Source organism: Danio rerio, chromosome 4 (genome assembly GCF_049306965.1).
Source record: "Danio rerio strain Tuebingen ecotype United States chromosome 4, GRCz12tu, whole genome shotgun sequence".
In the NCBI taxonomy this organism is placed as follows: Eukaryota; Metazoa; Chordata; class Actinopteri; order Cypriniformes; family Danionidae; genus Danio; species Danio rerio.
Genome location: NC_133179.1, coordinates 37507903 through 37523324, shown reverse-complemented (window position 1 = coordinate 37523324; position 15422 = coordinate 37507903). Strand labels below are relative to the sequence as shown.

Sequence of the window (15422 nt, the reverse complement as noted above, 5' to 3'; positions counted from 1 at the left end):
TTATGTAGTTAATAACAAAAGATATACTACGTGTTTTTGGCTGTGAGACGTAGTTTGGACGAAGTTGTTGCGATTCTTCCTATAGTAAAGTCATGCAATGTGAAAGTCCCTGTCGCCGATCCATCTTGCAGTGTAAACAAAGCAGCGACGAAACGCTTGCCCAGATAGTCATGCAGTGTGAAAACATCTGTGACACGACTACTTTTAAAATCATGCAGGCTGAACTCGGCATAACCTACTGATGACAGCAACTTTGAGATGGTTTTTAAGGTAGTTAATGAGATTTGTTGTGTTACCTTGGGAAGTTTGGACTGAACAGGAGCAAAGGCTACCTGATCATCATTACATTCCTCGAAAAAAAAAAAACACTTGCAATCTAGACACAGTCACCTCATGCTTGTGTTGCGCTACAATCCATAAACTCCACTCATTAAAATAACGGCTTGGTGTTTATACTGTAAAATAATGACAATATTTAATTATTGGTTGTGGGCCACAAATATCGTTATTGTGAAAGTAAAATGATTCATCGTGCAGCCCTACACCCTTTCATTGTGTTCCTGGCTGTTTTTAACCCATTGACTTCTATTATAACCACATTTTTAACCACAAAGCCATGACACCAAATAATCATGGATTCTAGGTTGTTGGTGTTTTCCCTGTTGGGAAGAGGTAAAACATGTTATTTTTACTGTTGATCATCAGTTGGCAGCATTAACCCTTTAGATAGGCCTGTTCAAAAAGTTTTTGTCTTTTATATGGAGTTCAGGGGACCAACAGTTTTATCCCAAAAATCAGACGAAGAAGAGCAGGAGTTAGAGATTCAATTAAAAGAAAGTTTACTGTAGATAGTTTGCAGTTTCATCAGCAGAGGCCAGCTTCAACACCCACAAAAAGTTTGTAGACCGTATTACATACAATCTCAGAACAACAATTAGACTCTTACATAAGGGGGTTGAAGATCGCTTGTACACATTTTTATGCGTCTTCTCCTCATAATGCCAAAAAGAACTTGAATTAAACTTTTAGTTTTGATCGTACAGATCAGATCAATACATCAATTGAATCTGTTAAGTGTCTAGTTTTTATTGTGTACACAAACAATGACAACAGGTAAATTCAGTACTAGTATCAGTGAACATCAAAAAAATGTTTATAATGTAGTTTATGTAATCAGATTGCTTATTTTTTTCAGATGTGAATAAGAGAGACTGATGCTGACATGGCTCCACAGGCTCTGAGATTTTTCATGAATCTGGACCACAGCTAAAACCATGTGATGCTCACGCTTTTACAAACCTTACACCCTTTATTATCTCACACGCTTTATATTTACATTGTTGATTTGCTCTGAATGTGTCTTCAGTACACAATGTGTCGTGTAAATTCCAGTGCAGGCCTTAAGTTATACGTAAAGTGTATTTATCAGTAGAATTGCTATATTATATAGTTTACAGAGTTGTATACAGTTTACTGACTCTCACAAGTGTATCAAGTTGTTTTGTGTGATAACTAAATATATTTTAAATAAACTGCAATCAAAAAAAATATATATAAATAAACTTTTTTTTCCCCCTTACTGTACGTTCACAACGAAAGTGGCGAGTGCGTCAAAGGTCGCTCTGACCGCCCTGGCGACAACGCTGCCTGTCTTTAGCTGTGGCGGCGAGAGCGTCAAAATTCGCTACATTGATCTCGTATTTAAAGGGGCCGTTGCAGCATATCTTATCAGTTACATTCCCGCATAAAACCATACTTTCTAGCGTGAAAATGTTGCTCACTTATTGTCAAATTTGTTTAACAATGAGAGATTAAGTTGCATGTGATGTGGATTTGCTTCACTTAATTATCCAGTGTGTCCATATGTCTAAAATATCCTGAAGCAGCAATACTGTTTTGTATTGTCGCATGACATTCAGTTTTTTTTAAGAAAAAAAAAAAAAAAACTTACAACATTAATGCACGTCAGTAGCTCGCCAGTAACATTTTAAAATATGTTCCAGTAGAGAAACATTGCAAATAATTATAAATTTGGCGACCACAATAAATAAACCCTTGGGAACAACTGTGGTCGAAACCAAAGTTCACAGGAGAACTGTGTTCTCTGGACTCCTCTCAAGCGGTGGACTTCTACATTCTGATTGCTTGCCGCCGAACTGCGTCATAGCTCATTACCATAAAGCTGACTTGATTTCAACTCTCCTCGACGCCCACACCCGCAAAGACGTGCCACTCCTCGCTGCTTATCACTGCCGGCTCTCATTGAAAATAAATGACTTCCGGCTACATTGACGCCCTCGCCGCTTTCGGTGTGAACGTACAGTTAGTCACATACCTGTCTGATGGCTCATTATTAGGCCCACCCAGAATCTGCGCACACAGAATTCCGCAGATTTTGCCGCAGAAATCTACAGATTTTTAGCCCATCATTAATTGTTTATTTGCTTGAGTAAATGTGTGTAAATCTATATTTATTCAGCTTTTAAATTAAAACAGTAATATTATTGACTAATATGAAAATGTTCATTTGATTTAAATACAATGCAGTTTAAAATAAAATGCAAATGATTTCAGGCCAACAGATTCATCAGATTTGAAAACGGGGAAAAATAATACTAATAATAATAGTACAAGGAGAAAACAAAACAAAATTAATAAAAGAAGAATTTGGGCAAAAAAAAACCCCAAAAACTTTTGCTTCTTACCCACGGAGCGGAGGGTCAGGGGAAATGAGTGGAGAATGGCGAATGTGGAGGTGTGGATGTGAAGATTGAGTGCGTTGACGAACCCAGCCGGTGAGTCGGCAGCTGACTCCATCAGGTGAGATAAATCGCTAATTTGATTGTGTTCACTGCGCTGAAGTCTTTGGTGATGCACTCGTTCACAGACGTCACGAGCACTTTAGTAACAAGACAGCTGTCTTTGCTTCGTTGCTTCAATACATACTTTCACTTTTTGTTTCTCACAGCCAGTCATTACGTTTACACTGCTCGTCTCGACCCGGTGTCATTACTCGTTTCCCCGCACTGCAACAGTTCAGTCAACTTCTCTTTTTTTCGCACACCACATAATGCTGCCCTCTTCAACTCTCCTCTTCTTCCTTTATACCAGCGGTCACCAAACTTGTTCCTGAAGAGCCGGTGTCCTGCAGATTTTAGCTCCAACACTGATCAAACATACCTGAACAAGCTAATCAAGGTCTTACTAGGTATACTTGAAACATCCAGGCAGGTGTGTTGAGGCAAGATAGAGCTAAACTCTGCAGGGACACCGGGCCTCCAGGACCAGGATTAGTGACCCCTGCTTTATACTCTCACCCATTTGCCTTTTTGCCATCCCATGGGTGGAGACCAATTAAACAATGTTGACTGTCATCACAGAAAACACCAACAATTTTTAATGCATGATTATATGCTGTCATAGCTTTGCAATAAAAAATGTTGTTATAATAGAGGCCAATTGAGAAAAAACAGCCAAGAATATAACGAAAAGGGAGTAAATTTGCCCAAAGTGTATTGAGGTTTTTTATTTATTTTTTATTTCAAAGCATTTTCCCAGAATATGTCAAAATAAGATGTCCCCAAATATTGGTTCGTTTGCTGAAACACAGAGAAAGTTTCAATTTACTATAACTTCTGTTAAGCAGCTTTGACACATTTTACATTGTAAAAGCACTAGATAAATAAAGATGAATTGAATTGAATCTGCTTAAATGTGTACACGTTAATGGACCAAACTAAGTATGATCTGATTCATTTTACATTTATTGTGCATCAAAATTACAGTGTGTGTAGCCAATGTGTCTTTACACGTTTCAGCTCTTGATGAGAGTTTTTAAGACTTGGTGAAAAATAATGTTTTTTTTTATTTCAGACCTATTTGAAGAGTATGAGGGGAGTAAAGAGGAGGAACATCATGTCAAAATTGAGGAAAAATCGAATTTACAGACTGATGGTATTTTGAAAAGGGGAGACAAGAATCGTTACACCTGCACTCAGTGTGGAAAGAGTTTGGCAAACAAAAGCAAACTTACGATTCACATGAGGATCCACACTGGAGAGAAACCATTCACATGCACTCAGTGTGGGAAGAGTTTCAACCGCTCATCACACCTTAATATACACATGAGGATCCACACTGGAGAGAAACCATTCACATGCACTCAGTGTGGGAAGAGTTTTAGCCAATCATCATACCTTAATCTACACATGAGGATCCACACTGGAGAGAAACCATTCACATGCACTCAGTGTGGGAAGAGTTTCAACCGCTCATCACACCTTAATATACACATGAGGATCCACACTGGAGAGAAACCATTCACATGCACTCAGTGTGGGAAGAGTTTTAGCCAATCATCATACCTTAATCTACACATGAGGATCCACACTGGAGAGAAACCATTCACATGCACTCAGTGTGGGAAGAGTTTCAATTGCTTAGCACACCTTAATAAACACATGAGGATCCACACTGGAGAGAAACCATGCACATGCACTCAGTGTGGGAAGAGTTTCAGCTGCTCATCAGACATTAATAGACATATGAGAATCCACACTGGAGAAAAGCCATTCACATGCACTCAATGCGGGAAGAGTTTCAGCCAATCGTCATCCCTTAATCACCACATGAGGATCCACACTGGAGAGAAACCATTCACATGCACTCAATGCGGGAAGAGTTTCAGCCAATCGTCATCCCTTAATCACCACATGAGGATCCACACTGGAGAGTGAAGGAATAAAATTATAGTCTAATGTTTCTTTTGAATGATATATATGTGCTCATGCTTATAATGCATGTGTTTGCTTGAACCATGATAATCTAATGAGCCCACGCAATGATATGATGAGACATTCTGTTTGACCTTAAAATGAGACAGGAACTTTCCACACCTATAATGTCAAATAACTAAATCTGTAACAAACAAGTCTTGCAGAAAGTCCCTGTCTGGGTTGCAGCTGTGACGTGTGACTTTTCTACACAGAAAGGAGAACTGGAGCAGATGAGGAAAATATTGCTTTATTGTCTTACTAATCACTCTTTTCTTTTGATATATTTTTGCTATTGGAGGAATATACTCCCATTTGCCTCACTGTTCATAATTTACAATATGTGTTTTTGTCAGATATGATGATGTCTCCTGATATAGCATACTTCTACTTAACCCCTGTAATAATGCGTTTCTAACTAACTGCTAAAACCACAAGAGCTGTGTGTGGGTGCTGGCTGGAGACAGATCTGCAAAAGTGCTTCCCCTAGATGGGTGCATACACAGGTCAAGAGTTCATAGACAGGACTAGGAGGAAAGGCAGATGTGGTAGATGCAGCATTTTTATACTGCTCTCTGTGTATGCGTGATGTATGATGCTTTAATAAAATTGATATTATCCTGATAATTCTATAAGGAAGTTATGATGCTCAGCTGTGCTTTGATGATTTTTTGCTACAGTTGCTTGCTGCACCCCAGATGTCAGTAGTGTCAAGTATGTCAAGGAGAAGTGATACTTTCACCTGCCCTTTTGTTTCTGTGTGCAGAGGTATCTGTGTGTGCAGACCACATACTTTTGAGAGATGATTCTGCCTGAAAACAGCTGATGGCAACAATAGAGATTGGGGGTAACTGATCAGAGGAGTGGCCAAAAAGATTGAACGCTGCTGATGGATAAAAGGAGGGAGTCGAGAGAGTTCGAGAGCTTTTGGACATCCAGACTGCTTGGCTGACGGTTCTTCAAAAGCCCAGGATCCTGACCTTCGCTTTATTCACTTATGCTCGATAAACAAATTCATTGATTTTGATTAATTGACTCCTGACCGATTATTGAATTGGGGTGGACTAAGGCAAGTGAGAAATAGTCCAACAAAACAGAAAAGATATCTCCGTAATTACTTAACAGTTAAGAAATAACATACAAAAACAGTTCAGTTATGACAAATACACACTCAGACCTCATGAATCTGACCTTGTATCTCAACAATGGTAACATCTCAAATGTTTCATGCTGCAATGCATGCTGGGAGTGGCACTGTACAAATATCCCAGTATGCATTGCGGTATAAATAAATGTTGTATAATGGTCTAACAGTTTTCTTTATTTGTGTTTGATTCTGCTGTTGTTTATGTTTAGACTTTCAGTTGCCTGTTTGTGAGTTAAACTGTTAATTTTGTTAAATTTTGTTAAATTTGTTGTCACCATTATTGAGGTTCATATGCTGATTATTGATGTCTCTTTGAGTGCGATTTACACCATAGAGCAGTGTTATTGTCCAAGATATTCTTAAAAACTTCCAGAAATCATTGCCATATATATATATATATATATACATATAATGTAAAACAATAGATTTAACATTGAATAGGAGCAGTAAATTTTATTATACGAAATGAGAACAGACTCTGCCATTTAATAGCAACATGAACATCACCAGATCTTATTTAGGTTTTTGGCTGGCTTGCCACAACAAAGGAGCTTTATAAACTAAGTTCTTAACAATTGCAGCAGCCAAGATATATAAATGTTAAAAATGACAGGGCTAAGAGCCCAACTAAAGCAAACTCTGTTCTCCATGATGGTGACGTAAAACTTTCACTTTTTCTCAAGAAGAACTTTAGTAGATGTTATACAAAAAAACATGTATTAAGTAATAAGTGTAGCTGGTGATGATGTTTGTAGAGTTGTTTAATCATCCGCTGATCATTTAAATGATTTAATCATTTGTTGTTCTTCAGGTTATTTCATTATAAAGCTGTGACTAAAGTTTTGTATGTTCTGTTCTTGTTTTTTCCCTTCACTATTTCTTCATTTATTCATTGTTAATCTTCCATTATCATTTAATTAGTCAGTTAATTAATGAATTTACTTCAGCTTTGCTACATGTTTCTTGAACACTCAGTAGTGTGGACACTTCAATAAAAACTGAAGTATATGCTCTGGGGTTTTTAAGGGTTAAAGGTGTGAGAGGTAAAAACACAGTGTAAAATGTATTTTAACAGTAATATACTGTTAACTTAAACTACGGAAGTAGACTGTAAAAAAACAGTAGATTGCTGGCAACCACAGCTGCCAGTAGATTACTGTTAAATCAAGGAAAAAACAGTATTTTACTGTAAGACCTGAAGCTAATTTCTTCTGTATGTCACCGTTGTGGAGGAGAGTAGAGCCAGTGTATGAGTTAAAGATGAACAATGAACTGCTGATGTTATTCTGCATGGTTTTTTTCTATTTAAAGATAGCGGCTGTTTAGTTGCTGATGAAGTCAGAATCTCTCTGGTGATTCCAGATTTACATGTTTGTGTGCTGTTGTGAAAAATAAGACATTAGAGTTAAACCGAACTTTTCTAATTAACTAAAATAAGTTATCATTATAAGTATGCTTCTAAGCATATATAGCACATTACCTCATAAACTCATTCAGCAGTTGACCAAGTTGAGGCAGTTGCTTTCAGTGAGCAAAATGAGTTCACTTGAGTATTGTGTAAATCAATGTAGTCCATGTATTTTTACAGCGACATACTGTAAAATAACAGTACATTGCTGGCAACTGCAGCTGGCAGTATTTTACTGTTTTTTAACGGGACAATTTTTAACAGTGTAGTATTCAACGTTACTGTAATGGTTATTCATTTAAACCAACTTGTTATAAAAATACTTAGTTTGCAATTGTTGTCCGAATTAATCTGCAACGAAATCTGTTATAACAGTACAAATCTTGAATGGTATAAGGGCTCTGATTGGCCATAGCGTTCATTGTAACTCGGAACACGATTGGCTGCCGTAACAAAGAATAGGGTGAATCTTGGTTCCAGCTCGGGACGTGATTGGCCAGCATGACCAAGAATTAAAAAAAATCTTGGTTCCAACTCAGAACGTGATTGGCCGGTGTAACCAAGAATAACCACAACTTACAGGTGACAGTATGCGCCACTGGCCCAGTCTGCACTGTGTGGCATATTTGCCGACATATAACAGAGACGCAAAAAAATCCTGAACGAGCCAGCCAGGAGTCAAACCTAGAATCTTCTGATCCGTAGTCAGACGCGTTATCCATTGCGCCACTGGCCCAGTCCGCATCAGCTGTGCTCATTAGCATGGTCCTTGGAAAGAGGACACGGCTCGGTGACCATGGAGTTCCTAAAACGCATGCTGTGCTTTGTTGTCATGGCAAGTTGTGGTGTCGATAGGATGCTCTTACACCGAGCATGTGACAGTCCCTCCCAAGAAGAACTGTGATCCAGGCTCTGAGACTTTCTCTTCTCCAGGAGGAGGTTGCAAACGTTAGTTATTTTTGTCAGAGCAGCTGCAGCACACCTGGGTGGAGGCCCACAGCTAGACTTGAGGCCAACCTTTACGCAGACCTTCCCTGGTGGTCTAGTGGTTAGGATTCGGCGCTCTCACCGCCGCGGCCCGGGTTCGATTCCCGGTCAGGGAACTTCCTTTTCACCTCCATGCTGAACTTTGAGGATTGGTTAACTCAATTGGCGAAGGCAAGAAAGCGGCTCTGAGCGCAAAAGATGTCAGTTCATTCTGATCGCTGGCACGTCCCTGCTCCGCTTGCACAAGTGCCACTCATACACTTACGCACTCTCTCATACACAGTTTCTTGGTTTCCGTAACCGAGAATCTTCTGATCCGTAGTCATAAGCGCTAACCTTTGTGCCACCGTCACTCTGTTCAGCACCTTGTTAGCACTTTGCTTGAAGCAAGGACAAGGCTCTGTCAACCCGGAGTTCCTTCACCACACATTCTGCTTTGTTTTTATGGCAAGAGGTTGTGTGGATGGGATGCTCTTACAGGATTCCTGACAGTCCCTCCATAGAAGACCTGAGATGCAGGGTCGGAGACTCTCTCCTCTCCAAGAGTAGGTTAAAAGCAATGGTTTCTTTTGTGTCTGTGTGTCAGAGCCCTTAGGTGTTGCTGCAGCTCAGAGACCTACAAGTGGAGGAGATTACACTGCAAGTCGGCTGGATGACCTCTAAGTGGTAGGCACTTATACCGCACGTAGGCTGGGTTTGCGATTGATGTAGCTGTAGTAGACATTCATAAAAATAAAAAAATATATAAACTGCTTACTCTGAGGTTGTGTTTAGGGTTGGGGTAGGAGTAAAATTGAATAAAACACAGCAGGTTACCGTGTGGTTGGGCCTAGGGCTGGGGTAGGTGTGATTTTAATAAACTGCGATAGGTTGTATTCTGTGCCATGTACGAGACATTGAATCAATGAAACCCACATGGAGGTTTGTTATTGTGAGGTTGGGTTAAGAGTTGGGGTAGGTTGGGAGGTTGATAAAACACAGCAGGAAACTGTGAGGTTGGTTTAAGGATTGGGGTAGGTTTGACATTCAAACATAACTGGTTGGACGCAGTGTCTTGTACCAGACATTAAATGAATGAAAACTCCAGGAGGTTTTTACAGCCCACTTGGGGCTGACCAGGTCGTTTGGAGCAGGCTCCGATTTCTATTTATACCTTTCTCAGTCAGGTAACTTCCTTTTCAGTAGTATGAGCGTATGCACTGTGTGGCATATATGCCGACGTATAACAGAGACTGAAACATTGCTCACACTTGTCTGAGGTGGTCATTTTGACTTCAATCTTGTTTTAGGTTGGCACTTTGTTTTTGAATATTGTATGCTTTTTGAATGCGTATCTGTGCTGCAGTAGAACGCCTTAGCCTCACAGCAAACATTTTGGTTTACAAGCTGTCACTGCTGTCTTCCCAGGAGAGTGGCTGTACTGGTTTCTTCTGGAAGTCCTGAGGGATGTACGGGACCAAGACATGAGAGCGGTTGGGGCAGCCTTTGAACCCAGGAGAGCACCCCACAGGCTCTGTGCTGGCAGCCCCAGAAACTCGATTCACTCCAGAGTAGAACCGAACAACTCCGGAAGGGGAAAACCGCGACCGCACTGCACTGAGAGCAACGCAAAAAAATCCTGAACGAGCCAGCCAGGAGTCGAACCTAGAATCTTCTGATCCGTAGTCAGACGCGTTATCCATTGCGCCAGTGGCCCCGTCCGCATCAGCAGTGCTCATTAGCATGGTCCTTGGAAAGAGGACACGGCTCGGTGAACATGGAGTTCCTTAAAAGCATGCTTTGCTTTGTTGTCATGGCAAGTTGTGGTGTCGATAGGATGCTCTTACACCGAGCATGTGACAGTCCCTCCCAAGAAGAACTGTGATCCAGGCTCTGAGACTTTCTCTTCTCCGGGAGGAGGTTGCAAACGTTAGTTATTTTTGTCAGAGCAGCTGCAGCACACCTGGGTGGAGGCCCACAGCTAGACTTGAGGCCAACCTTTACACACACCTTCCCTGGTGGTCTAGTGGTTAGGATTCGGCGCTCTCACCGCCGCGGCCCGGGTTCGATTCCCGGTCAGGGAACTTCCTTTTCACCTCCATGCTGAACTTTGAGGAGTGGTTAACTCACTTGGCGAAGGCAAGAAAGCGGCTCTGAGCGCAAAAGATGTCCTTCGAGCCGGAGTCGAACCAGCGACCTAAGGATTGCCATCATCCCACCTACAGTCCTCCGCTCTACCAACTGAGCTATCGAAGGCTTATGGGGCAGTTCCACAACCACATCCTATAAGGTAGCTGCAGACCGACCGCTGGCCAAAAAGGACTGAAGCAAAAGCACTCAAGCCTATCCATACCAGGAGTCGAACCCGGGCCGCCTGGGTGAAAACCAGGAATCCTAACCGCTAGACCATATGGGAACTGCCACTCTTGAAACCCAGTCTTGGCACAAACTCCAGTTCATTCTGATCGCTGGCACGTCCCTGCTCCGCTTGCACAAGTGCCACTCATACACTTACGCACTCTCTCATACACAGTTTCTTGGTTTCCGTAACCGAGAATCTTCTGATCCGTAGTCATAAGCGCTAACCTTTGTGCCACCGTCACTCTGTTCAGCACCTTGTTAGCACTTTGCTTGAAGCAAGGACAAGACTCTGTCAACCCGGAGTTCCTTCACCACACATTCTGCTTTGTTTTTATGGCAAGAGGTTGTGTGGATGGGATGCTCTTACAGGATTCCTGACAGTCCCTCCATAGAAGACCTGAGATCCAGGGTCGGAGACTCTCTCCTCTTCAAGAGTAGGTTAAAAGCAATGGTTTCTTTTGTGTCTGTGTGTCAGAGCACTTAGGTGTTGCTGCAGCTCAGAGACCTACAAGTGGAGGAGATTACACAGCAAGTCGGCTGGATGACCTCTAAGTGGTACCTCCAAAGTAGAACCAAACAACTCTGGCAGGGGCAAACTGCAACTGCAGTGCACTGACTGAGAGCAGCCAAAAACTCGAATCTAGAATCTTCTGATCAGTCAGACACGTTATCCATTGCGCCACTGGCACACACTGTTCAAGGAGTGCTCATTAGCATGCTGTTTGGAAAGAGGACATGGACCGGTAAACATGGAGTTCCTTCAACGCATGCTGTGCTTTGTTGTCATGGCAAGTTGTGGTGTCGATAGGATGCTTTTACACAGAGCATGTGACAGTCCCTCCATAGAAGAACTGTGATCCAGGCTCTGAGACTTTCTCTTCTCCAGGAGGAGGTTGCAAGCGTTAGAGTTATTTTTGTCAGAGCAGCTGCAGCACACCTGGGTGGAGGCCCACAGCTAGGCTAGAGGGCAACCTTTAGCCAGGCCTTCCCTGGTGGTCTTGTGGTTAGGACTTAGTGCTCTTACTGCTGTGGCCTGGGTTCAATTCCTTGTCAGGGAGCTTCCTTTTCACCTCCATGGTAAACTTCGAGCAGTGTTGCCGATGATCTCTTCACGAAAGCAGCTCTGAATGCAAAAGATGTCCTTCGAGCCGCACTGTAAGATGTAATAAGACACACTCTGGCACAGACATCCAGTCTGCACGCTTGAATACACACTATTATCTCATGGTTAAGACGCTGCTTCAAATATTTGTTTCAAACCGGAAGTACAAATTTGCTTGAAATAACGCAAAAACAACCAATTTACACTTTTTAGTGAAATATTTGTCTCCAAATAGTGTTTTTAGCAGTGTGGGACACATATATGATTGTCAACAGCTCAAAAAATGTGTTTTGGAGTTTCGTGACCCTTTAAGGTACAAATACACACATGAAAATCTTACTTTGTTTTTCTTTTAACTAAGTATATTTTTATATGTTTTGTTGTTTTGTCTCAAATTATTTTATTTAGGACACAAATGCCTCAAATGCAGCTTTAACATCATTGGAATAAATTATATTTTAACATATTCAAATGGAAAAGCTAACATATTAAAAAGGAATAATTATTTACAAGGTTACTTTTATATCTGCATTTTTATAAACTAAAGCAGTTTTGTCCCAAACCTTTGAAAAATAGTCCATGTTGTCTTTATATTTTTAGATGCTTCATTTATTACTGATTTTACTTTATGCTTTCAAGATATGTAATTATGCATTTGAAGTGATATTGTGCTATTTTGCTACATAGTAGAAGTGAACTAGTTTTGTTTTGTGTTAAAGCCACAATGGCCCTGCATAAAAGGGCTTTACTGGGACCTTATAGGCACATTTTGTGCCTGGACTCAACTTAGTATTAGTGGGACCTAACTTGTTAATTACTAAATGCCCACAGAGCATGCTCATAGGACATACTTCTGACCCAGATAGTATACCTATACTTCGCCCATTGTGGCTATATACACTACACTTTGTGCGGACTTGCTATGGGCCCACAGTGAACGTCTGTTTTGAGTGGGCCAGCCCACAGTTTGGGCTAGCGACATTGTATATGTTTTTGGTATAGACATGTTAGTTTGGAAATTTGTGCATTAAACATTCAAAACTATTGTATAATAGGCTAAGAGAGACAATAGAAAAGCATATCTTAATTAAGATATAAATTGGATCCAATTAAAATGTTGTAGAAATTATCCTAAAGGATTTTTATGTATTGTACTTTAAAACAATCCTATAGGAATGGTTGCAAAATATGATCATAATTCTAATTGAAATCCTTCAAAGAAATCCGATAGGACGCTTCTTTTTTGTCTGTATAATCGTACAAGTTATACTGATTTAGATCAGAAGTCCACAACATGTTCATTAACTGAAAACACAGCTGAAGGTGCTACAATTAACATATAAACACCCTAGACAGCACAGCACATCACCACTGCTTTTTCTGTGACAGACATAGGTCTCATCTAGGATTTGAACCCAGGATCTCTCGCACCTCAAGTGAGAATCATAGCACGAGACCAACAAGCCCTGAAGAAGAGTCTTGTTAAAGGCATACAAGAGATACTTGATAGAAATTAGTGACATGGCCCAGTGGCCTAATGGATAAGGCACCAGCCTTCGAAGCTGGGGATTGTGGGTTCAAGTCCCACCTGGGTTGTCTTTGATGCAGTTCTTTGAAGTTGGCTGTGCAGCACAATCCAGTGTGACCTTCAAAAAGCTAGGTTCATACCCTTAGGTCAAAAAGACATGACAATGGAAAACTCGTCAGAGAAGCTGTTTTGTCATTAGGTGTACACACCAGATCGTCTGAAAGCAATAGGGATCCTGAAGTGCTGTTTTCTGAGTTACAAGAACTTCTTGAGCCAGACACTTGGGGACGTGCAAATTTGTTATCTTTGTTTGGATTCATCGGATCTCTTTCTGCTGCTAAATTAGACCAAAACAGTCATTATTTCATAAACAAATTGTAATATATTTTACATTTTTTATAAACACGTTTCACTCTCTTCTCTCCCGATGGCGAGTTATAAAGGTAAAGTTGTTTTTATATTCACACATTCGTTCATTTAGAAGTCTCTATATTGTTTACCATTTAATTTTGAATATTCGATCAGAATTAGCATGCAAGTATGACTTAAAAACAACATTAACACTGTTTATTTGACTGTGACCAATGTTGTACTTTGATAGTCATTGGCTGCTAATATGATTTCGCTATTTAGAGTTTGCAAATAACACTGTTATTATATTATACTACCAGAACTTTTAGCAAAGGTGAAACTTTTTATTTCTTTACGACAAAATAATTATGCCAGAAATGTTTCTGGATGAGGTATTTATGTGATTTATATGTGACCGTGTATAGGATAAGTGGTAGTGATTGATGTTGATAACAACCAATCAGGGGCCAGTGCTGCCTATTTTAGAGCCGGTTGGCTGTGTTAGGTGATGTGTCACCTCCAGCTCCAGAAAGGCGGCTTTCTTGTTCCGCGTTTGTTGACATCTGTTTCAGCCTGGTTTTTCGTTGGTTTTCCTGTTGGTTGCCATGGAGTTAATGACTGCCACCCATTCAGCTCGCTTGTAGCATAAATGGAGATGACTAATTCGTAATACATGAGTGTACTACTCCCGGCTTGGATTCTCCCTCTCTGTCCTGGGCGATTATAAATAAAGATCTAGCATCTGTAACATTACTCCGGTTGTGTTTGAAAGATTCTGCTATCCTGAGATCTCTAGTGGAAAGAACTACTCCTGTTGTTTACTACTGCTGCCTGCTTCTACTATCTGCTGCTGCTACATTCACTTCTGCAGTTACTACTAGCTGCTACTGCTACCCGCTACTACTATCTGCTGCTGCTACATTCACTGCTGCAGTTACTACTAGCTGCTACTGCTACCCGCTACTACTATCTGCTGCTGCTACATTTACTGCTGCAGTTACTACAAGCTGCTACTGCTACCCGTTACTACTATCTGCTTGCTGCTACTCTACTGTTGCAGTTACTGCTAACTGCTACGACTAACTGTTACCTGCTCTATTTACTGCTGTTGTTACTACGACCTGCTACTACTATCTCCTATTGCTACTGTTATATAATTTGTGATTTTTGTTCTGTTTGGTTGTGTGATTCGGTGTGCAAAAGAGTGAGTTTTGTGTTCTGTGTGAATCTTGCTTTTCTATAGCGAAACTACAGAAGCTGTATTTGGTTTTTCTTTTCTTGTGTGTGGTTTGTTGTTTGTTTTACTCTTGTATAATTTATCCCGTATATTGATTTTGATTTTCCTTGCAGGAACTGAGGTCCCATGGGTGCAGGATCTTGAGGTGGTGGTGGTGTCACTGCACTTGACATTTTTGCTGTGGACAGTTTGGGAAGTGTGGAGTGTGTGGATCTAGTGTGGTGTGTGTGTGTGGAAGTGTGCTTTTGGAACACAACGGAGCACTGGTGATTCCCCCTCCCCCCCCCCCCCCCCCCCCTGTGTGACCTCAGCCCTGTAAGTTAGTTTATTCAATTTATTTCCCCGGTTAATTTCATTTTCATATTTACTTTGTAATAACGTTGTTGTTGTCTTCTATAAATTTGTTTTCTTTTTTTGTTTTATTTTACTGCAGTTGTGTTGGAGGGGGGTGCTGGCAAAATGTTAAGAGAATGTAATGTGACCATTTTAATCTGCCACAAATTCTGAAAATAAATTTTGTACTTTTATACTATACCCACGTCTCTTGCCT

The 15422-nt window shown here is 40.7% G+C and overlaps 1 protein-coding gene and 5 non-coding genes across 9 annotated transcripts in view; 4 read left to right on the top strand and 2 right to left on the bottom strand.

Annotated features, from left to right (window-relative positions):
- The window catches only part of LOC137491248 (uncharacterized), a 697259-nt gene extending 691848 nt beyond the window's left edge, over positions 1-5411 (top strand). For 2 of the 4 annotated variants that reach the window (XM_073947911.1, XM_068220405.2), the window contains exon 3: positions 3874-5411. In XM_073947911.1, coding sequence (XP_073804012.1) covers positions 3874-4736 — 863 coding nt within the window. In that variant the 3' untranslated portion in view covers positions 4737-5411. Of the gene's footprint in view, positions 1-1195; positions 1277-2574; positions 2796-3873 lie in introns of those variants that run through there. The other 2 variants (XM_073947912.1, XM_073947913.1) reach the window with 2 other exon arrangements.
- Positions 5412-7990: 2579 nt separating this feature from the next.
- trnar-acg (transfer RNA arginine (anticodon ACG)) lies at positions 7991-8063 on the bottom strand. The gene has a single exon. It is a non-coding gene; the product is annotated as a tRNA-Arg (tRNA).
- Positions 8064-8358: 295 nt separating this feature from the next.
- trnae-cuc (transfer RNA glutamic acid (anticodon CUC)) lies at positions 8359-8430 on the top strand. Its single transcript has one exon. It is a non-coding gene; the product is annotated as a tRNA-Glu (tRNA).
- Positions 8431-10305: 1875 nt separating this feature from the next.
- On the top strand, positions 10306-10377 carry trnae-cuc (transfer RNA glutamic acid (anticodon CUC)). Its single transcript has one exon. It is a non-coding gene; the product is annotated as a tRNA-Glu (tRNA).
- An 85-nt stretch (positions 10378-10462) lies between these two features.
- On the bottom strand, positions 10463-10549 carry trnay-gua (transfer RNA tyrosine (anticodon GUA)). The gene is given in 2 exon segments: positions 10463-10498; positions 10513-10549. It is a non-coding gene; the product is annotated as a tRNA-Tyr (tRNA).
- Positions 10550-13279: 2730 nt separating this feature from the next.
- On the top strand, positions 13280-13352 carry trnar-ucg (transfer RNA arginine (anticodon UCG)). The gene has a single exon. It is a non-coding gene; the product is annotated as a tRNA-Arg (tRNA).
- The last annotated feature ends 2070 nt before the right edge of the window (positions 13353-15422 follow it).